The sequence below is a fragment of the Danio rerio genome, chromosome 19, assembly GCF_052040795.2.
Source record: "Danio rerio strain M-AB ecotype USA chromosome 19, GRCz13ab, whole genome shotgun sequence".
Classification (NCBI taxonomy): domain Eukaryota; kingdom Metazoa; phylum Chordata; class Actinopteri; order Cypriniformes; family Danionidae; genus Danio; species Danio rerio.
This window is the reverse complement of record NC_141039.2, coordinates 21,484,725-21,507,806: the sequence shown is the minus strand read 5'-3', so window position 1 is coordinate 21,507,806 and position 23,082 is coordinate 21,484,725. Positions and strand designations below refer to the sequence as shown.

Sequence of the window (23,082 nt, the reverse complement as noted above, 5' to 3'; positions counted from 1 at the left end):
GGTGATGTTGGGCTAAGGATGATGTTATGCTTTCTCAGAGACATAGATATCCACTCAACCGAGTTATGCGCAAAACTGCGTCTCATTGATTGACATCTTCGGATACGTGGGAGTGAAAGATGGTTTTCACACACCGTGATTTCTTCTGAAGAAGATTCAGCGTCTCTTCTCTGTTGTCTCAACACACCTTTCATTAAGAGGAACCTCGGGCTGCGTTTATCTTCTTCTCGTCATTTTTATCCAGGTGAGTCGCTCAGGCTGATGATCAGGTTCGTTGTTGTTGCATGAATCATCACCTGCAAACCTCTCTTGAGGTTATTGCGCTGTAAACCTGTTCTGCATCGCAGGACAACATCCTAGGTTGTTTGTCTTGTATGACTTGACACGTTTGTTTCGAACTAATTAAGTTTTTAAAAAGATATGTTTTAAATTTCCAATACACATATTCTTTAAAAGTCATTCTCATAATTTGCGGCTTAAATAAAAATGTCTATTTGTAATCCTTAAAGGTAAATTATGATCATCATATATTATTTACACATCTAAAAACTTGGCTACTTAGCAAGCAGAGAGTCTCGTGGTGGCGCTATCAAATCATGATGTTGGCAACACGTTAATTTTTGAATGGACAATAACAGAAGAACTTCACGTGTTGTGAACTAATATTAAAATAGTTCATCACCTTGGACATTTTTTTTTGGCATTGACCAATCAGTTTTCTTTATAATAGCCGTGGAGGCCTTGCCTATTTCAATATAGTGTAGGCCTGTTAAAACTAATCTATTACAGATCTGGGTTATCTCAGATTACACTGTGTTTGTTGTTATTCTTGAATAGCCATGTTGTGTCTATTGTTGTTCTTACATGACAGCGTCATAAGCCCATACATTAGATAGGCCTACACATTTAAGCCTTTAGTTAGTTTTTCTTCCAGGTTTAGGGTAAAGTGGTTAAATATTTCTTTTAATCATTTGCTTATCTTTTATGTGTTTAGTTTTAACAATGACGGAGAAAACAGCTCCCTGGTGGAGATCTTTCGTGGGCAAGAGGAGAAAAGCAGCCAGAGAATCGGCAGCGACCCTTGAGCAGGACCTCCGTAATCAGCCATCTGCAGAATCCAAGCAGCAACCCTCTGCTGAGCCGGACCAACGACTCACCTCACAGACCCGTCCAGTGATACAAGCAGGCAACAACCTACCTAGCGACGAAACATACGACGACTCCGCTGTTCAACCCACTTTCAACGAGCTCAACAATCGCCGTTTTCTCACTGTATCGCGCTCCGGCCGCTTCAAAGAGAAAAAGAAGTCGCGAGCGAGTTTTCCACAGAACCACGAAGACGAAGGGAAACCTGTCGCCGCCAAACCAACCGAAGTTCAGTCAAAGCGTTGATTGCAGCCGCAGTTTACATCCGTTGGTAGAGCCATAAGGCACTACCTCCATACTGACAATGTTGATTAACTTGACTCATAAATGCACTTACTGATATTGTGGTGATAGACTGTTGGACTAATTTATTATTGGAGCTTTTCTCCAAATGCTGGAAAAATGGCTTTTCCTTGAGGATAAAACGGCTCTTAGCCAAGCAGGTTTAAATGGGTTTACAGGCACTTTACAACTTGAGATCAGCTAGGTCAGTGTAAACCTGGTAAGACCAGCAAACTATAAGCTGTTTTTTTTTCTCCACCAGGGAAAATACATTCAATAGAATAATATTTGTGAAGGATACAACACATTATTTTTAGACATTTGTTATAGCTAGGCCTACAACATTTGCACTGTATTATGGTGTTACTGCAACATTTTATGAAGGACTATATACGAAGGATTGAGCAGAAACTATTTTAAAGATAATCAGTGTAAGGTCTATCATGGCTGTTTTGAATGGTTGTGCATGCATGTCACTTTTTTGAGCGGGTTTGGGTGGTGGTCCTATCCGTCCAGAATTAAATGTTTTTACTTTAAATGTCAAGATAGTTTTACATCAGCTTTGGCAAAATTCTAAATCATATTATTTGGCTTATTATTTTTTATTTTACTAAATATAAGACACATTGCTATGGTTTATATGTTTGGATAAAAGTAGAGATATAACAAAGAGGTCAAGAAAATCAAAATAATTGATAAGCTGTTAGTTCAGCAAACAGTGTTTACAACAGTTACATGTTATTATTTATTATTGAATATATATATATATATATATATATATATATATATATATATATATATATATATATATATATATATCAGAATTAAAGGTACGCTAGCTATCACTGGCATGGTACATATTTAAAAGACAAAAGATACCTAAAAGGTCAATATTAATACCTCAAGGGTACATATTAGTACCTAAAAAGTTCTTAAGTGTTCCTCTTAAAATTTGTAGGTACTAATATATTCTTTTGTGGTACCAATATGAACCCTTCAAGTACAAATGTGTACCTTTTTTAAAAGGTACCACCCCAGTGACAGCTCGAGTAACTTTTTTCTGAGAGTGTATATAAATGAAACACTTTCAGCGTTTTATCAACTGTTTTCATCTCCAAATATGATTAGATTGTTCAAGTGGAAACTGAGAGATTATTTTATATATAACATGTAAATTATATGAAATATACATTATAACTTCACTGAAACAACAAATCTAAGAGTGGCTTAAGAGTTTTGCACAATGATGTATTGATGGAAATGTACTATATATAGGTGAATTTGGATAAAGTTTCATTCACTTATGTTAAATCAGAACTGAACACAATAACTTGGCTTTAAAGATCTGTGATCAAGCTATGATAATAATTTTCTGGTAATATGAGTGAAGCTAGTACGAGAAATGAGCCTCACATATTCTGATCCTGTGAGCAACATTATCTGTTAAAGTAATGAACAGTTCATGAGATTAGTGTCAATAAAAACAAACATGCATTAATGAATATTAAGAGAAGAGTTTAGTGCAATTAGGCTAGTTTGAAACATATCCTTTAATCTTACACATTTGCATGCCAAATTTAGCTCTGGGGAGTCTCATTACATCATATTAAATAAACATAATTCTATTCATAATGGTTTTGCTGATGTGTTTTTGCTTTTGAATGTGCTTACGTGTATGTGAGTGTTTGTTATGGGTGGGGTAAAAGCAATAGGTCATTATTAGAGTTACAGTATTTAAAACAGTGTGCTAATGCTCGTCACCTTGCCCGAGGCTGTCATCTTTAACCTCCTCAACCCTGTGCCACAACATTCCTCCTTAAAAGACAAGTTTCTCAGAGAGCCAGAATGACTGCACTGTCTTTTCCTAATAGGCTGGAATATATTAGATCATTTGGGCTTACAAGTTCAAATGGTTTTCTCACTTTGAGTGTTTTTAGTCTGATTTGTGTGAGTTCTCATTAACTAACACAAATTTAAAAGTTTTTTTTTTTGTAGTTCACAACTGGTTTCATTATCATTTTATGAAAGATTCAAATACTCTTTTCACAACATTTCTGCTTAAATCTGGTTTGGGGTCATATTTAATTAGCCATTTTCCTATAGATGGGTTGCGGTTGGAAAGGTAGCCTATCTGCTGCGTAAAAAAAGTGCTGGATAAGTTGGAGGTTTATTCCGCTGTGGCGACCCCGGATTAATAAAGGAACTAAGCCGAAAGAAAATGAATGAGTGAATGAATGAATTAGCCATCATTCTCCACCTTGCGTGCATACAAAAACAGCCAGTACAAAAACTACCACTAGAGTGCGATCTGGTCGCGCGGAGCATACAGCGGACTCTCCTGTGCTAGTTACCCATAACACAACACTTGTCATGACTGTCAAACGTATATATACAAGCATTCATGAAGTTTTATTTAAATTTTAGAAACGTGGCTTTCCACTCAACGACAGAGTTAAAATGCAACTGTCAAGTTTAACAAGGTAACTAATAATAGATATGAAGTAGTCAGGCTCAGGGTCGAGATAACCTTTAAACGCGCACCGACAGCTGTGTTGACGTTTTTACGCGCTCGCGTTGCGCGTGCACCCAAGACGCAACAGGCGGACCACAGTTTGCGCGAGTGAGCAGTCCGGTTTAGTTCACATGTAAATTCTAAGGACAGCCTTTGGAAAAGGCGTCACGAAGTGATTTATTAATCATACATTTTTAGTTGATTGTCTTTCACCAAGCGGAGAGGACATATTCCCAAGCCTTTTGCATTTTTTTCAGTTGATTGGCAAATTAGCATAAATGCGGTTCGTGTAGATGGAAAATTAGACTCGCAAACGTCTACGTGAAACTCCTCTACGTAAGTTTACGTATGTAGCTTCTTCCTAATTATAACCCGAGCTTGCGGTCAGTAACTGTATCTGGAGGGTCAAAGGCTCGCGCAATGAGGACTCAGCCCTGCACCTCGACTGGCCTCTGACAACTTCACTACATCCACAGGAGTCACGGAACATATAGGTTTTTCAACCCACTAAGGTAAAGTAGTCTCTGAAAACTACATTAGAATAACCCGTTTTTACACAGGCTAATGCTGCTGTACAAGTACCGTTATGTTTAGTATATGATTACTTCATAAGCGTTCTCAGCTAGACTTTGTTGGCGAGTGACACAGACTGTAACCAGTGGGAACAGTCTGGTCATATTTCACAACTTTTTGAATAATGTTTAGTGTCTTTATTAGTTTTAATTGTGAAACTGTGATAGGTAGGCTTTAAAATGGTTCACCTAAAAGAAAAATCTGTTATCATTTGCTCGCACTCATGTCGATCCAACTTAATGAAAATAGTAATGATGGTAACCGCTTACAAGTTTTTAGACAGTTGACTTGCACTGCATGTTTGGGCACACACAGTATAGCCTTTATTCTAAATTAAAAGAGTTAGCCCATGTTTTTGTATTAGGGTAAGCAGACACAGAATACAGTAATGGAACACAGATCTTTTATATATAGGAAAAGGTGCTGGATGTTTCCACATGGGTGGACCAGCGCTGGCTTGTGTGCCATCTCCATGGGAAAGCTGTTAATGGGACTCTAGAGAATGAAAGAGACGTAAAGAGCTATGATGCTTGATCAACTATAATCCACAAGATCTTGGAAAATAAAGTGGTCAAAGGATTTAACATTGTTTAGAAATTATCCATTTAAGGATCCAGAAAAATTCATTTTGCATTTGTTTTTTTGTTTTTTGTTTTTTTTCTGTCTAATGCTTGAGCATGTCATTTTCTATACCACAGTACCACAGTGTTTCTGTATTTTGGCAGGAATAAACATTCCAGAAAATTAACATATTAACTAAATTCTTTCTACATTTCTCAGCCGTGTTTAGCATGTTTTTTCTTCCTCACACAATCACTCTGATTGGCTGCTGGGCTTGCCAGAAGTCGGGCAGCTCCATTTCTCAAACAACAGACTCCATTGTTATCTCTGAAACCCTCCAGCTCTTGATAAGGTCGCCACTTTACACTGATCTCAGTTCATTTTATGCCTGTTCCTTTTAAAGGACAAGTGCAGGGTTTATATGCGAGAGATGGTCCTGGTGCAGGGTTAAATGCAAATTCTTTAAAAGATGACCTTTGGAACCTCTTACTGGCCATTGTGGAAGCAGGAGATTGGTCTTCCTAAATGTGAAGGGAGGTTTCCTGTTGGGTGCATCTTGTGATCGACAAGCTTCCTGCCAGGAGGAAAATGTAGAGTTGTTGAGGGAGAGGGGGGTGTGAGGGAGATCACTTTGTTATGTCGAAAGCACACTGAAGTGCTGAAAAGTTCTTGGTGTTCTTTAACACTGTGTATTTAGCTTGAGCTCCAACTGTAAGTCAGCATTTATAAACACTGTAAAACCAAACTTTATCAAATAACATGAGTGTAGTTTACTCAAAATTTACTGAAAGTTAATTCTACTCATTTGAAAAGAATATGAACTCAGTGTTGAAGGTAATGAGTTAATTGAACATCTCATTACTTCAGCCTAAATGGAGTAAGTTCACAGTATTTGTATAGATTAGTTTTTAACTCAAAAGGTTTGTGGCAATCGGTTTCCTTAAACGGTTTGAGTTGTCTTAACTTACTGTGTTGTACAGTACTCATTTATTATCGTTTTTTTCATTTATTGGGTTTTACTGTGCTCAAATTGCTTCGTTTACTCAAATGGATTGTTCATGGTACTCATTAGGATTTACTTTTGAACTTAAAAGGATCGATGCAATCGATTTCCTCAAATGGTTTGAGTTACCTAAACTTATTGGGTTTTACATTAGATGACTGTAAATTACATCTGCAAAGTCTTTATAAACTTTATATTTGGGAATTTAATTTAATTGAAGAAAAGCAAGCTATTCAAATGTATTTTACTGATATTTTAAATCTATTAATCAGTTGAATACATTTAATTAATTATAGTTGATAGTTGATTATAGGCGAGGCAGTGGCGCAGTGTCGCCTCACAGCAAGAAGGTCGCTGGTTCGCTGGTTCGAACCTCGGCTCAGTTTGCGTTTCTGTGTGGAGTTTGCATGTTCTCCCTGCCTTCGCGTGGGTTTCCTCCGGGTGCTCCGGTTTCCCCCACAGTCCAAAGACATGTGGTACAGGTGAATTAGGTAGGCTAAATTGTCCGTAGTGTATGAGTGTGTGTGTGTGTGTGTGAATGTATGTGTGGATGTTTCCGAGAGATGGGTTGCAGCTGGAAGGGCATCCACTACATAAAAACTTGCTGGATAAGTTGGCGGTTCATTCCGCTGTGGCGACCCCGGATTAATAAAGGGACTAAGCCGACAAGAAAATGAATAAATAATTTAATTATAGTTTACACTTAATTTAGGTTAATCATAATATTATTTTACATATGTGTAATATTTGAATATATGTATTCAACTATTTAGTCGAGGTATAATCATAATATTAATAAAAAATAATATCATAATAATATGCACCTAACGATTATTCAAATATAAATCTTATAATAGGTTCGTAATAAATTCCAAGATAAACTGTTGTTATATTTATTTTTATTATAACAAAAATATTTCTAAAATTTATTGATTTATTATTTTAATTATCTTAATTATACATACTTTATTAATTTATTTTTGTTATAATACATATGATTCAATTCATTTGACAAATATTATTTTAAATTAGGTTATATTTAAACATCTTACTATTCATTTAGATTTGTTGTTCATTCATTCATTCATTCATTCATTCATTCATTCATTCATTTATTTTCTTTTGCCAACTGACCCAGCAGAGGATGGAGCCAGCGACCTTCTTGCTGTGAGGCGACAGCACTACCCACTGCGCCACCGCGTCACCCTAGTTTTGTTTTGTTATAGTTATAAAATTAAATATCTGGCAATAAATATTTCTAGCAAGCTGTTTTTATGATTAGTTTGTATTAGTTTTCTGATTCTATAGTTTTTGTTTTAAATCTGATTACGTTTTTGTAATTTTGTTGTGTTTATGCCATATTTGTTCATTTTTCTTTTTTAAAATCATGAATGTATTAATACATCAATAAACACAGGAAACTACCCAGCAGACACGCAAAATCATAATAAGTCATTAATATCAGGTTAGATTTAGGTTGCCAGGGTCTAAGGACAATGTCATTTGGACGTTCAATAACGATGTGAAATGACGTTGACATTTTGTTGATTTTAGGTTGTGTTGAAAAGTGAGCAAAAACCAGCATTGCGCCAACATCTTAAACTAACATCCGACGTCTGATAGATGTCATATTGGTAACATCCACACAAAAACAAGCTGTAATATCATTAGACACTGATATTTTGTTGTTTTTATGTTGTGTTGGAAAGTAACCAATATGCAATATCTGTTCGATGTTGGACACTGACGTCAGCCTGACGCTTTGTTCTGACGTCAACCCGATTTTCATTTCCAAACAAAATGCAACATCCCCCATCATTGGGGTAAAATGTCAACCTGATGTCATGTTGACGACCTGTGCCTGCTGGGTAGAGGAAATAAAAAGTTAATTTACATTATTGATTTAAATTAATTTAAAATGTATTCTATTTTTATAATTAGCAAAACGGTTTAATATCCCTATACAGCTCACTGAATGTTTTTTAATATGCCAATGTTTCATTTCCAGGTTCTTAAAGCAATGCCTGTTCCTCCTCCTCCTCCACCTCCCCCAGCACCACCTCCCCCACCTCCACCTGCCACAGCTCCTGCACAAGTGAGATCTGCACACACAATTATACGCAACAATTAATGTGACTCTAAACATTGTTTGTATGTTGGCTTTCTTTTTCTCCACCTGCCCGTTGCTTTCTCCCTCCCTGTCGTTGTTTCTGCAGGCTAGTTCATCCTGGCAACCACCTGGCTAGATTTGCATTATTAATTAGAGATAAAATTACACACGCAGGGTTATACAGAACAGGTGTCACATGTTCAGATTTGCCTTTCTCGTTGTTGTTCAGCTGACAAAATATCTTTCCAAAAATACTTTCCTTTGACATAACCTCTAGAAAACAATTTAGAAAGTTGTGAGCTTGGAAAATTAGTTCCTGTGGTACCTCCAAAGATGGACATTTACTCACTATGTTAAGTTAATTTCAAGGCGATCACATGCTTATGATTGACCACAGCTGGTCTCAAATTGGTTACCCTATGATTCACCAGTAAGATGATTCTTGACTCACTATAAATAACCAGAGTTTCTAACCGCAGTTATCTTAGTCTTGATTGTGGAATCCCCCTTTCACCCCTACTCTTCCCCCTTTTCCTTAATAGGGCAGCATGGCGGCCCAGTGGTTAGCACCATCTCTCTCAACACTCCCGTTTTTCCTGGGATTCTCCCGTATTTTACAATTCTATCTTGCTATCATCCCGTAAAGGTATTTTGCTGTATTTGTCTTATATTTTTAATCTTTCTATGAAGGATGGCAACAAACATTAAAGAGCCGATCCTCCCTATACCCAACCCATACCGCCGAACCCCCAGGGGACGCCCCTTGCTCTAGTCTTAAATGTAAATCTGTTCTGTGCTTTCATTTTTTGGTGGAATGGTGGAATGGTGGAATTCCCTTCTTTTCCATTACATGCACTGTTGCCCTATGCTATCTTCAAAACAGTTAGTTTATGTAGTTGTGCGTGACTGTCAGACGCGTTCCATAATGATAAATAGACGCTGTTTCCCAAACGGATTCTGTGCACGCAATTTGAAGTGAAGCAAAATCGGACACTGTGGGTTTTTAGGTGCGTAATTGAACAGACATAGGCTGCGTCCGAAGCCGCCTATTACTCAGTAGGTACTGCATTTGAATTTAAACGTACTATTCTGTCATTAGAAAAGTATGTTACAGTATGTGAGCAGTATGAATGGAACTAGGATGGCATTATGAGATAGTGCAGCATGCATTGGATGTACACTTCAGAATCTTGGGGGAAGTCATCCAATAATCCAGTTAGTAGTAAGTAGTAAGTAGTAAGTCATCCAATAATCCAGTTAGTCAATAATAATAATAATAATAATAATAATAATAATAATAATATCTAAAGATGTCTGGCAGGGTTTCCCTTTAAACACAATCAATTTGGTCTTAATTGACCTTAAAAAGTTAGGAAATCTATCAAATGCTTTCATTATAGATCTGTGCATTTTTAAAGTGACACCTCTGTTATTTAATGCAATCAAATAAAAAATCTTTATGGGAAAATCATTCACTGCTCTTTAATCAGAATGTTTCAATTATACAATGAAGAATTACACAGTTTTAATTATACAGTGTGATTTGATAACTTGATGGGAGTGTATGCCCTATTTTCACATCCCAATGTTGACAGGTATGGTTAGCACTAGGGATGGGAAGATTAACCGATATGTATCGATACGCGGTCATGCGCGTGCACGATGCGAGTGCATCGGTTGAGCAGCAGAGGATGAATGAAATTTTGGAAGCAAATCGAGATGCATCGGTTTTTGCGAGATGCATCGATTTTTCCGAGATACAGCTTATATTTTTAATATAGAATGTATTTTTTATTTATTAACAAGTGTTGTCAACCTGTTTTTGGCGCATAATTTAATCGACCTACATAAAGTAAGCCTTAGCAACGGATTTGCGGATGTGCACACACTACAACTCAGTGTATCAGGTGTGCGGATGAAGCTAGTGGAGCGCCCTCAGAAAGCGCGAGAAGCAAAACAAACATTTTATTCCCCACTGAGTTTTAAATCTAAAGTATGGCAAGCAACATTATGGATTTAAGAATGGACGACATGACAGGACAGATGCAATTTTATTTTTATTCAAAATGTGCCGCGCATCTGTAAAATACGCGGGCAGTACGACTAATCTGAAATCTCACTTGAAGCAGCGCCACGGTGTTGTTGTGAAAGCATCTTCCAGTGTTTCTGCATCCCCGGCTTTCGCACTGCTTCAACCAGCTCCAAAAGTGGTGAGAAAAGCATTGCAAGTTTTTTTTCCATGCGCAACAGTTCTGCTCGCTCTACGCCAATAACGAATGCTATTGCATTGTTCATCTGCAAAGATATTCAGCCTAGTGTCACGGAGAACGAAGGTTTTAAACACCTCCTCCTGTTATTTTTTATTTAATTATAATAATAATAATATTAATAATAATAATGATAAAAATAATTGGGTGTCACGGTGGCACAGTGGGTAGTTTGACCACCTCACAGCAAGAAGATTGCTGGTTTGTTATATTTTTATTAGCCTGTTGTTTACAGTGACAGTGATGTTTCAAAGCAGCATAACACTGCTAGTTCACAACCTTAAGTTTTAAATAATCAGTGGCAAAATATCTTTGTAAAACTTGTTTTCATAGTTGAAAAGTTAAATCACAATTCTTGTTGTGCAATGCTAAATTTATTTATGTTGAAAGAGTGCAAATATATACATATTTTTTTAATATATATTGCACTTATACATTCTGTTTATCTTGAAAATACTTAAATAATATGTGCTATATGTTCTAAAATGGCCCTCTACTGTAAACTGACACTCTGGCTCTGAGAGAAAAGCCAGTTTGTAAAAAAAAGTCTTGGTTTTGCTTGGTTTATAAATAATCAAACTCATTCAATGGCACAGCATCCTCTTTCACATCATCTCATAAACTTGATCTAATTAGTTAGTGCTGAAATATCGCATCGTATCGTGATATGGGTGTGAATCGTATCGTGTTGCATCGCAATATGTCACAAATGTATCGCGAATATATCGGATCGTATTCTTTGTATCGAGATGCGTATCGGATCGGCATTATAGCTTAGATGCCCAACCCTAGTTAGCACTGTTGCCTCACAGCAAGAATGTCACTCGTTCAAGTCTTTCCTAGGCCAGTCAACGTTTCTGTGTGGAGTTTACATGATCTCCACATGCTCACGTGGGTTTTGCCCAGTTTCCTCCTATCCAAAGACATGCGACTTAAGTTCATTGACTAATCCAAATTGGCACCATACATGTGCTAGATGTGATCCTAGTCAACAATTATCTCTTCATAGCAATTCCTATTTGGTCATTAACTACAAACAGTAAGGAAGTTCTCAAAATCTAGCTGAGCTCAATCCCCCCTTTCGCCCTGCAAATGGGAGGTAGCCCCAAGCTCGAGGATCTTATGAGCTCAGGGCTCTCTCCTGGGACAAAATGCCAAACATGCTTTATAATCAATCATCAGCTAAGCGTGAACTCTGGAACTATTTACAGACAAGTGGTTCCCAAACAATATTTGAGTTTCTTTTTTCTGTGAAGCAAAAATGTAAATATTTTGAATAATGTTGGAAACCAATAGACATTAGCATCTATTGTAAGTAAAAACATGGAAGTCAATGTGTACAAGATCTTTAATCTTTTTTTTTAGGTATGTTTGAACAGGTATGAAACCAGTGTAGGATAAATAAACATTGACAGGTTTTGTATATGGAGGTGAACTATCCCTTTCAGTGGTGTAAAGTAACTAATTGGAAATACTCAAATTACTGTAATTAATTACTTTTTCTCAGGAATTGTAACTTACTGAGTAGTTTTAAAAATGTGTACTTTTACTCTTACTTGAGTATATTTTTAGTGCTGTATCTGTACTTTTACTCCACTACTTTCCTTCAACCTGCAGTCACTACTTTTTTTCTTGTCTATGGAGATTAACAAAGTCAGTCCTGTAATTCCTGCCCAATCAAATCATACATAGAAGGTAAATAGCATCATAATGAACAAACTCAAGACATGGGCGATTTATAATTGCAGCAAACTGTTTGGAAGCATTAAAAGTATCCAAGTAGACATCCAAAATTAATATCAGTATTTGACGTCAATAGGATGTTGGTTTAAGATGTTGGCTCGACATTAGTTTTTGGTCGCTTTCTAACACAACCTAAAATCAACCAAATATCAACGTCATTTAACGTTGTTATTAGACATGAAAAAAACATTATCCTTAGACGCTGACTAGACATTGAATTTTGGTCACCTGACATCACAACCTAAATCTAACCTAATATTAACATCCTATGACGTTGTGTGCCTGCTGGGCAATAACACGATGCACTACAGAATGTTACGTTTACACACATCCACAAATTACATGTAAACGCATCAGCTTTTCACAACGTAATACTCACTACTCACTACTCATGAGTACTTTTAAAAGGGCTACTTTTTACTCCTACTTTGAGTAAAATTTACAACAGATACTTTTACTCTACTCGTACTACATTTTTACCCAAGTAATGGTACTTTAACTCGAGTATGATTTTTCAGTACTCTTTCCACCACTGATCCCTTTAATACTTTACATAATATGGGACTCAACACAAGCTCGTTGCAAATGTGTTTTAGCCTACATTTTTGTGAAACTTCAAAAGCGTAAAGCAAAAACATACATTTTATTACAATATCTACTTAAAAGAACACTATGTAGGGAGTATGACCCACAACTTTTGTTCCTTTTCACAATAATAACATTTACAGAGACATACTATTAATAAAATAACAATTGTTTTGTTTTTGCACAACACCAAATAAATAACAAATAAAATATGTAACATCTAAGATTTGAAATTGAAAATGTTTGCCTCAGGTTTTAATCTCCATTGGCCTGTTGCACAAAGCCAGTTTGGGTTTTTAGCCAGATAAGTTTTTTTTTTTTTTTGATCAAACTCTGAATATTCAGTCCCACAAAGGGGGGTAGGTTTTGATCTGGTTTCGTCACGATGGTAACACTACATGGCTAACCTGTTCTGGAGCAGGTTTTATTCTATGTTAGATATCACAAACCAAAACTTGAACCAAAGAAAATGAGACTGAAAGTGACATTTTATATGATGCAATAAAGCCACTCCCAGTTTCATTACATCTTTTTTTACTCCATTTTAAAGAATTTTACACTAAAAACATTTTTGAGTCGAATTTGTTACTAATAATTTATATTATATGAATTAAAATTATGAATGCTACTTTTTTATTATATTATATTAAAATAGATTAAAATTTATATCACTAATGCTTTTAATTTAAAATTTACATTTAAATGTTTACATATACAATTGCTTTAATATATGAAGTTATTAAAATGACATTTTTTAATAACAAACTCAAATTTTTGAAAATGGTTGATTTATCATATAAATGTTTGTAAATCTATTTCATTTAACTTTTTTGTTTAAGATAAAGAGATATATTTATCATATATCTCTTTATCTTAAACAAAAAAGTGAAATACACTGAGAGGGCAAAGAAAGGGCGCTCAGACTGACTCTCTTGTGTGTCGTGTGATTGGCTGTTTGCTGCACGTGTCACAATTTCAGGTGCAAGTGTTGTTAATCACAAAATAGATTAAACCCTTAAAATGTGTAATAAAGAACACAAGAGTGATGTGAAACCGCTTAACAAGATCTTACTTATTTGGTTTAACTTGTTTTTTGCAATAGGTCTCAAGTGGACATCTGTTGCGGTCAGTTTGCTTGGTGAGCAATTGTGTTTGAGTTTTGAGAAGTACGGTTCCACAAAACAAACAAAAGCAATAAATAGTCAAGGTGAAACTATGTGGTTGCAGTACACTTCTCTCTTATTTTGCTTTTGAAAACACAATTGTTTGGGTTTAGGGAAGGGTTAGTGATTTGCAAGTTGATCTTTACAACAGACCCTGTCTTCTCATGAACTTTTACAAGAAGAATGTGTATCTGAAACGTACAACTAAACATACTTATGTACACTCACCGGCTACTTTATAAGATACACCTGTCCAAATGCTTGTTAATGCAAATTTCTGATCAGCCAATCGCATAGCAGCATTTAGGCATGTAGACATGGTCAAGACGATTTGCTGCAGTTCATACTGAGCATCACAATGGGGAAGAAAGGTGGTTTAAATGACTTTGAACATGGCATGGTTGTTGGTGCCAGACGAGCTGATCTGAGTATTTCAGAAACTGCTGATCTACTAGATTCTCTAGTGTTTACAGAGAATGGTCCAAAAAAGAGAAAATATCCAGTGAGCGACAGTTCTGTGGGCACAAATTCCTTGTTGATGCCAGAGGTCAGAGGAGAATGGCCAGACTGGAAACTCAAATAACCACTGGTTACAACCGAGCTATGCAGAAGAGCATCTCTGAATGCACAACACACCAAACATTAGGGCAGATAAGCTACCGCAGCCGAAGACCACACCGAGTGCCACTCCTGTTAGCTAAGAACAGGAAACTGATGCTACAATTCACACAGGCTCACCAAAATTGAATAATAGAAGAATGAAAAACTGTTGCCTGGTCTGATGAGTCTTGATTTCTGCTGCGACTTTCCATCAGAAAGTACCGTCAACAACATGAAAACATGGATCCATCCTGTCTTGTATAGTTCAAGCTGGTGGTGGTGGGGTATAATGTCTTGGCACACTTTGGGCCTGTTAGTACATATTGAGCATTGTGTCAATGCCACAGCCTATACCTTAGTATTGTTGCTGACCATGTCCATCCCTTTATTGCCACGGATCTTCTGATGGCTACTTCCAACAGGATAACGCACCATGTAATAAAGTATGAATCATCAAAGACTGGTTTCTTAAACATGACAATGAGTTCACTGTATTCAAATGGCCTCCACTGTCAGAAAGATGTACCAATAAGGTGGCTGCTGAGTGTAATTCATATTTGCAAATAAAAAATAGACATTGCTCCCCAGTGGATTTGTCTTCAGAAACATGCACAAAATGTACATTGGAGCAATGTTATTTTATATAAACTGAGGCTGATTTTTTCTAATGAGTGTGCGTTGATTGTACAATCAAGAGTTCAGCCTTCAGAGCCTTGCTTTCATTCACGTATAATTCAATATGTCAGCTAGCCCAATGTTTATTTAAAATGCACATTTGAAACCAGCACTAAAAGAATAATTCAGCCCAAACTCAAAAGTGTAAATCATTTAATCACCCTCATGTATTTCCAAACTTGTCTTGCGAAACAACTAGTTCTTCCAAAGATTTTGAAAAATGCCTCAGTGTCTTTGTTCATACAATGAAAGTCAGTGGGTTAAAAAAAACTGTTTAAAAAGTCTTCAAGCCAGTTAATGTATTTATGTCTTGTGTTCTTCTGTTTTAGACAAACTTTAGCAGTGCTAAATGAATTAGATTGAGCTATTTGCTGCTTGAGTTTATTTATTTTATGTATGATGGAAACAGTGACACTGTTAAACTCGTTAGAGTTGCATGAAGATAATAAATTAAGTAGCATCTTTTTCTTTTCCTTTAAAGTCACGAACAGATCCTCCAAAACTCCAGCATTCTGAGGGTGGAGGACGCAGTGCGCTTCTGTCTGACATTCAGAAGGGGACAAGACTGAAAAAGGTCGCACAGGTCAATGACCGAAGTGCACCAGTTTTTGACAGTGAGTGCAAATTCATTCTAATAAGTTAACTAATATAGTTAAATGTGTTATGTGTTTCTGTTTGCATGGCATGGGCAGTACAAATGCTAAACCAATACTGATTCATTTCTTTATTATCCAATTCGGCATAAATTTGCTGTATGATTTCATTTTGAACTATTGCTGATTAAGAAGAGTGTTAGATAGAGAACCTGTTCTCTTGAACAAATACAATTGATTTCAACAAAAGAGACTAAGAATAAAGAGAAGCCACTAGAGGGCATCAGATATAGTCTAAATGGTCAACAATTTATTAGGGCTTATCAGTGGCAGAGCTATATTTGAGCTCAAGGTCCATAGATTTTGAGTTCTCACACTTTAAAACACTCATGTGCACATATAAGCTTTCTACTTGTATATGAAAATGCACAGTGGTAGATAAAGGGCCAAGACTGGAAGTCTTGGAGTGAGGACCACACAGAAAGTGAAGGTGACAATGTTCCTTCTCTTCCTCTGTATTACAAAAGACAGCAGTAATTTTTATGCTCAGGATATGCAATATTCAGTAAAGGGTCATGGAATCACTTAACCTTACATTTTTGGGTTATGCAGCACACTTTTTTGTCAACAAGTCTTGTTGTTGGACCTTCTTTTGCAAACAGGAATTTTACCAGGATGGACCATGCAACACTTTGAGCTAGACTTTATTGTAGGGATGTAGGGATGAAAGGGATGGTAGGGGAACAGTGGGATGAAGGTGAGGAGAAGTAAGAGGATAAACAGTGACCAGGTAGATTGATCGGGCGTCCTACGATGATGCCTACAGACTCAGAGTTGGGGTATTGTCTAAGTAATATTTTGGTAGAGTGATTGGGCCCCCCCGATTCAACCTAGAAGGGAAGAGAGGATAATAGGATAATGGAAAGCAAAGAAATAGAGGAATGGAGGATGGGTTTGAGAAAACAAGTATGACAGTGCTAGAGGGCTGGTCTGCCTTAAATAAGTTTTAGGGAGTAGGTGTTTGGTTAAGGAGACAAAGTGAGGCGTGGTTCATCTACCAAACCTTTTGTTACCAAGTTAACTCCATTATTTGAAGATTAAAACTAAATATTAATTTAAATTGGGTTTTTAAAATAAATAAAAATGAAATATGTTACAAATTATCCAAAACATATTCACCAGGGCAAGCGAATTTATAGATCAACTCTTAACAAGACCACCTATTAGGGATAGTTCACCCAAAAATAAAGATCTCTGCACCATTTACTCGAACTCAAGTGGTTGTTAACTTTCATTAGCTTCTTTCTTCTATTGAACACAAAACTAGGTATTCTGAAGAATGTTGAAAAAAAGTGTCTGTTAGCACTGAACAAAAATACCATGGAACTCGATGGAAACAAAACAAATGAAACAAATGGAACAAGACACAAATGGAGGATTAGTAAATGATGATCGATGTTTCATTTCTGGGTGAACTATTCCTATGAGGTCACGATAGAATAGATTGTGAGCAATCAATCAATCCTTGTAATTAGCATATAAAATGAAGGCAAATGGCCAGGAATATTTACAACAGCCAAAATGTTACGGCAAAATGTTTTATCAGAGATTCTCTGGGATGACAAGGTGTACAGGTTGCTTCCAGTCATCAGTATTGAGAATGCACTACAAAGACTTACCCAAGCATGAGGGCAGCAAAGGCTATTCTGTAGAAGCCAATAGAAGGTACATTTTATAAAGATGGTTATGGGTGGAAACTAGGAATGCAACAATACAGTTAGCCCACAGTATACATAGGTATACATACCTCAGTTTTTAACACGGTTTTCAGTTTGGTTCTCATGGCTTGACACGTGTTTTTTAATTTTTTTATTCTATAGGCCAGTGGTTCTCAAACTGGGCTTCCTCCTAGTGGTACGCGGAGGAATCGCCAAATAATGAAAGAAACAATTAACACTTTTAATCCTTTGATGCGTAATATAACATCGATGTGATCAGCATTGGCTGTTTTGTGAAGCGTACGATCACAACGCTGTGCTTAGAATGTTTACTTTAGTGCTTTGTGACATAAGCTGCTGAAAATCAGTTTCGGAAGTTTAAGAATTGATTCTGAAGGGTGATTTGACTGACATGAAAAGTAGCCAATCACAGTCCACTTTTTCTAGTCGCGTGAAACGTAAGGGCGGGACAAAGGCTTTCTGTGTTACAGAGACAGAAAAAACAACTTAAAAACAAAAGTTTTGTTGGAATAGTGCTTCTCGGATGTTTTCACTATAGAGATGTCTAGCTGAGTAATTAAACCGCGGACATATTTCCTGCCTTTTTGATTATCTACATACACGTTTCGCTCTCCGACAGCCAGTCGACTTGCCTCTGACCTGTCACTCCTCTAAATACATTCTGAATGGCGGCGCGGGAATGGAGGTATTGCGCAATAACTCATTTCTGCAAATGTGGCGAGTGCTTTATTTTAACACGAGAGAGCGCATTCATGTACGCAAATCGCTAAAACAGATATGTGAGCTCCTAAATAGGCTTTTTTTAAAATGAACTGCAAGTCCTCTCATGATCGCCTGTGTGCTCAGATTGAATACAATCGCGATCTCTCCACTATTAAAGTAGACATTATTTATCTTTGCTCCTTGACTAAATTTAGTCAAAAGTATTCAAAGTTATCAAGTATTTAGAATTAGATTGATGCATGATCGATGACTATTCAAATTGTCTTCTTATTTGGCTGTATTGTGAAGTGAAACTTACTTTTAGCAAATGTGGAACTTATTTCTTTACGACAAAAGAATAATGCTGGAAATGTTTCTGGATGAGGTATTTGTGTGATTTATACATTTAGCTGTATTCTGATCTGTGTTAAAGCATTACATGTCAAAACAATTCGTTGTTACTTATTGTTTATTTATCAAAATTAACAATAAGGCTCTTAAAACACTGCGTTGATAAATGTGTCATATTTTAAATACCTCAAGTAAAATCTTCATTTGTTTTATTTTTTACTGAAAGTGTACTTGTATTTTTTTTTGATATTTTAGATTAAGATCAAGTGTAAAATAAAATCTACATGTGATATACAGCTATTTAAGAAACAATTTTGCCATATTGTAAAGAAAAATAGTGTAAAATATATAAATAAAAGGCTAAATTTAAATATTTTTACCATATACTTTAATTAAACCTTTCAAAGCTTGAAAATATTGTTTAAAAAATGGGCAAAAAGTGTCTCTATGGCCTTAAAGTTTATGTGGTAGTTTTGCCAGTGCTATTGAAAAAAAATTAATTGTCATGAAAGGAAAAATCAACCATACTTCCTTTGTTAGTGAAAATTCCTATACATGTAGCTTTGAGATTTAAGCAATTAAACCATTCAATCAGGTTTACACTTAAAGTGATTTCAAAATGAAAATCTGATAATTTTTTTTTCAAAAGTAACCAACTAGTACTTTTTGAAAGAGTAATTTGTACTTTTACCTAATATTAGTATTATTTACTAAAATTTGTGTTATTTTAGCAGTGTAATAGTATTTTTCCTTGAGTACAAAAAGATTTCACAATCATTAAGTGCATGTTTATTATATTATTAATATATGATTAATAAATATTATTAGTATTATTATTATTAATGGTTTTTATGTGTATCTATTCCTATGCAATGTTTTATGGGTTGCTGAGAAAACATTTCAGGTCTTCAATACATAGCATGTCAGTCTTGAAAAAAAAAGGTGCTGGAATTGATTTTCATTAGGCTGTGCCTGTATGAACCCTGTCATATGTACATTTAACATTTCAAGATTTGTCTAAAAGTGTATGAATATGACATATAGCCTATATTTATGAGGTCCAAGCAGCATTTCCAGCTTTTGATGAATAGGCTATTATGAATACTTTAGATTTAAGTACAGCAGTTTTCTTTTTACTTTTTAAGAACAGCGCCATTTTTTATGAACCTTTAAAAGCACATTTTAACAAAATCTTTTTTTTTTAAATCTGCAAGTACAGTTAATGTTCAGACTATTTAAAATGTTTAAAGTGACTGACAATAATACATATTCTAAATAATAGGAATTAATCTGCATCGTTTTTAAACTGTGCACACCTGTAGCTGCTTAATTAGGCCCACGACGCTATTTTTTAATACTGGTAAAAAAATAGCGTCGTAAGGTGGTACTTGGAGAGACAATTTTTTTCTAAGGTGGTACTTGGTGAAAAAGTTTGAGAACCACTGCTATAGGCAATAGGAACAGTAAGAGGTTAAGGAGAAAAAAATAAAAACGATTGATTGCAATACTCATTTTGTTTTACTTAAAAGCAAAGAAAAGTACACAAGTTCCTAGTGTATTGTATAAAAAAATTAACACTGAAATCTTACAGCTGCTGGTAACCCATGTACAAACTAGGGAACACATAAATTCCTACATTTTGAAAATAAACATACATGTGAAGTTAATAAAGAGAAATTGTCCATTTCAAATAAACAAATTTGTACTTAAGTAAACATAAATAAACCATCCTAATTTTCTCGGTGCTGAAAAAAATGCGAGACTGTAGTCTGTAACGCGGAATGCTTTTATAAGATGACAAAAGCCCACATCTTCAATCACCAAAAACTGCTGCAAATCTTTAGCAATAAACAACCGCACTGCCTTTGTTATTTTTATGTGTCTCTCGGAACCAGTTTGGTATGTTTGCTTGAAAGATTCAGCAAGGGGTTGTTGCTATTTGGAGGCCTTTATTACCTTCTCTGCTATGCTGCCTTCAGACAGTAATATTGCTGGGTGATGGCGCTGCAGAAGTGCAGTCATGGTTATACGTGTAAAACAATGCTTGCACACAGTTATTTTTTGTTCACCGATTTATCTTTTATTGGTATTATGCTTACCGGTAAAACCGAAATGTTCTCACACAGCAGATTATAAAGACACTGGTGCTTCCTTGTACTGTTGCCTCAGCCTCACTTCACCATGTTAAATTGTGGGATGATGGTTAAGCGCCCCCTAACTTTAGAGTATAGTGATTGGATATTTACTCGTGGCGAGGAGTTTCCTCATCTCAGCACATAATTTATTTAAGTGCAAAACCGAGAAAAACGCAATTCACAAGCACGTATTGAACTGTGGATGTCTAACCGAACTGTTCAATATTATATTGAGAGCCATGGCATCCCTAGGGGAAACACAATTTTGCAAACCAATCAAGGTACTTATGAGGATCTCTGCCTATATTATAAAGAGCTTAGAATTGGCATGTAAGCATCAGAAATAGACTATTGAGCAGTAGAAAAAAAATCACCTGATCTGCTTAAATTAGTGCCCAAGCCTGGTTTTGGTAAAGGTGCAGGTCACAGTCAGTCCCAGATGTAATTTGTTCAAGCTGACTTTAGGGGTCAGGACTTCTTTAGGACTTGTCTTGTCACCAAGGTCTTTGATTAGGATCTGTTCTGTGGGCTTATCTCATCTGTCTTTGCTGATTAAGGAGGGGTGAATACCCTGGTGTCTTGTAGCATTGATGATCCTTGGTTGCCCAATAACCTTCACTGCTGATCGGCAGAAACCAGAAAGACTTGCCCTAACCCTACACCTAACCTTAGAACAGATTTGAATAATATATAGCATTTGATAGATTTAGAAACAGGTTCCACTTGTTGAACTCACAATATGCATAATGGAGATCAATGTATTCTCAGAACCTAAAGTGAATAATGTGGATGACAGTGGAAGAAGTACAGGGAACTCCTCAAACACAGCGGGATCTGCTCCACCTGCAGTGACCCCAAGTCTTGGTGGACTGTTTGCTGGAGGATTTCCTGTTCTTAAACCAGTTGGACAAAGAGACAAACGAACTCATCACAATCCAGGTATTTAATCCAAGTCTATTTATTGCAATGCATTGTATTTTGAAAATGGAAGGTAACTTTTGGAAATGGTTGTTTGTTTCAGTGTCTCGTTCCGGTTCTACTGCAAGCCTGAAGCAACCTCTCTGGAACCCTCCATCACAAGGAGATGGTTTTAGAGGAAGCGCCCCTGATCTTTCTCCCTCGCACAGACCTTTAGAGAGAACCTCTTCACAGTCCAAGGCTCGTCCTGTTTCCTCATACACACCCCCAACCTCCCCCAGCCAAACTACACATCCTACTTTCAAACTGTCCTCTACCCCTCCTTCCTCTGCCCCACCCCCTCCTCCACCACCTCACCAGGAACGTCCTATTAACAAACCACCTCCTCTCCCCACTTGCCCACCACCACCCCCGCCTCCTCAAATGGCCAAACCCACTTGGTTACCCGTCCAATCACACTCCATCCCCATGCCTACAACCCCACCTCCTCCACTGCCACCCTCAGTTCCTCCATCCTCTCTTCCTGACAGATCATCTGGGGTTTCCTACCCACCGCCTCCTCCACCACCTCCATCGGTTCCTCCATCATCACTCCCTGACAGGTTATCTGGGTTTTTTTACCCTCCGCCTCCTCCACCATTGTCATCACACTCTAACCGCTCATCTGGAGTCTTCTATCCATTGCCTCCATCTCCGGGGTCGTTTGAAATGAAGGATAGTCCATTAGGACCTCCTCCCCCACCTCCACCTCTTCCTGCTTCATTTGCGTGCAGTCACTCCTCCTCAGCACCTCCTCCACTACCCCAGAAAGCTCCTCCTTTGCCTTCACCAACATACAGGCCCAGCGTACCACCTCTACCACCGTCCTACCCCTGTAATGCCCCCAGCAGACGCCCCCCTGCAGTGCCACGTTTTGCAGGTAAATCAAAAGTGCAATAAAATACATTTGAAATGGGGTCAGGAATATTTGTTGAAAGCAGAAATTCTGTATTTGCTCAAATAATCAGAGCTCTGGTCTGCATAAGAGTATGCTCATCATGGGTCTCATTTATAAAAATACTGCATTGAAAGCTTCCTACATTTACATTTTTTGTTTACCAGACGATTTTTTCCAAAGCGACTTGCAAGTAATAAAAATCAAAGTTCAATCCAAATCTTCTCGAGAACTCCCCTGCAATTTTCTAATGACAAATTAGGGATTGCTACAGAGAGATATGCTGCTGATTAAGAGCTTGTCTCTGGTGCTAATTTGGTTTTGGTCAATTCACCTATGTCGCATGTTTTTGGACTGTGGAAGGAAACCTGAAAACCAGGGGGAAACCCAAGCGTGCAAGGGGAGAATGTGTAAACACACAGAAACGTCGACTGGCCTGTTAAAGACTTGGACCAGTGACGTTCTTGCGGTGAGGCAACAGTGCTAACCA

The 23,082-nt window shown here is 36.8% G+C and overlaps 2 protein-coding genes across 6 annotated transcripts in view; both read left to right on the top strand.

The window, feature by feature from the left end:
* Positions 1 to 36: 36 nt before the first annotated feature.
* On the top strand, positions 37 to 3,060 carry LOC100535067 (uncharacterized). Its single transcript, XM_087295642.2, has 2 exons — positions 37 to 244; positions 995 to 3,060. Exon 2 carries the CDS (start codon positions 1,003 to 1,005, stop codon positions 1,390 to 1,392), a length of 390 nt encoding a protein of 129 aa, XP_087151768.1. The 5' UTR covers positions 37 to 244; positions 995 to 1,002; the 3' UTR covers positions 1,393 to 3,060.
* Positions 3,061 to 4,037: 977 nt separating this feature from the next.
* wipf3 (WAS/WASL interacting protein family member 3) overlaps positions 4,038 to 23,082 on the top strand; it is a 23,655-nt gene continuing 4,610 nt past the window's right edge. Inside the window, exons 1-5 of one of the 5 annotated variants that reach the window (XR_015516673.2) lie at positions 4,038 to 4,452; positions 8,086 to 8,172; positions 15,702 to 15,834; positions 21,509 to 21,679; positions 21,762 to 23,026. Coding sequence is in view for 3 of the 5 variants with exons in the window: in XM_087295617.2 (XP_087151743.2) it covers positions 8,098 to 8,172; positions 15,702 to 15,834; positions 21,509 to 21,679; positions 21,762 to 22,577 (1,195 nt within the window). In the remaining 2 variants the exon portion in view is untranslated. Of the gene's footprint in view, positions 4,453 to 8,085; positions 8,173 to 15,701; positions 17,694 to 20,056; positions 21,680 to 21,761; positions 23,027 to 23,082 lie in introns of all 5 variants that reach the window. The other 4 variants (XR_015945350.1, XM_087295617.2, XM_088651495.1 and 1 more) reach the window with 4 other exon arrangements.

Coding starts and splice junctions, on each gene's coding strand:
- LOC100535067 (XM_087295642.2), top strand. CDS start 1,003: ATGACGGAGAAAACAGCTCCCTGGTGGAGATCTTTCGTGGGCAAGAGG.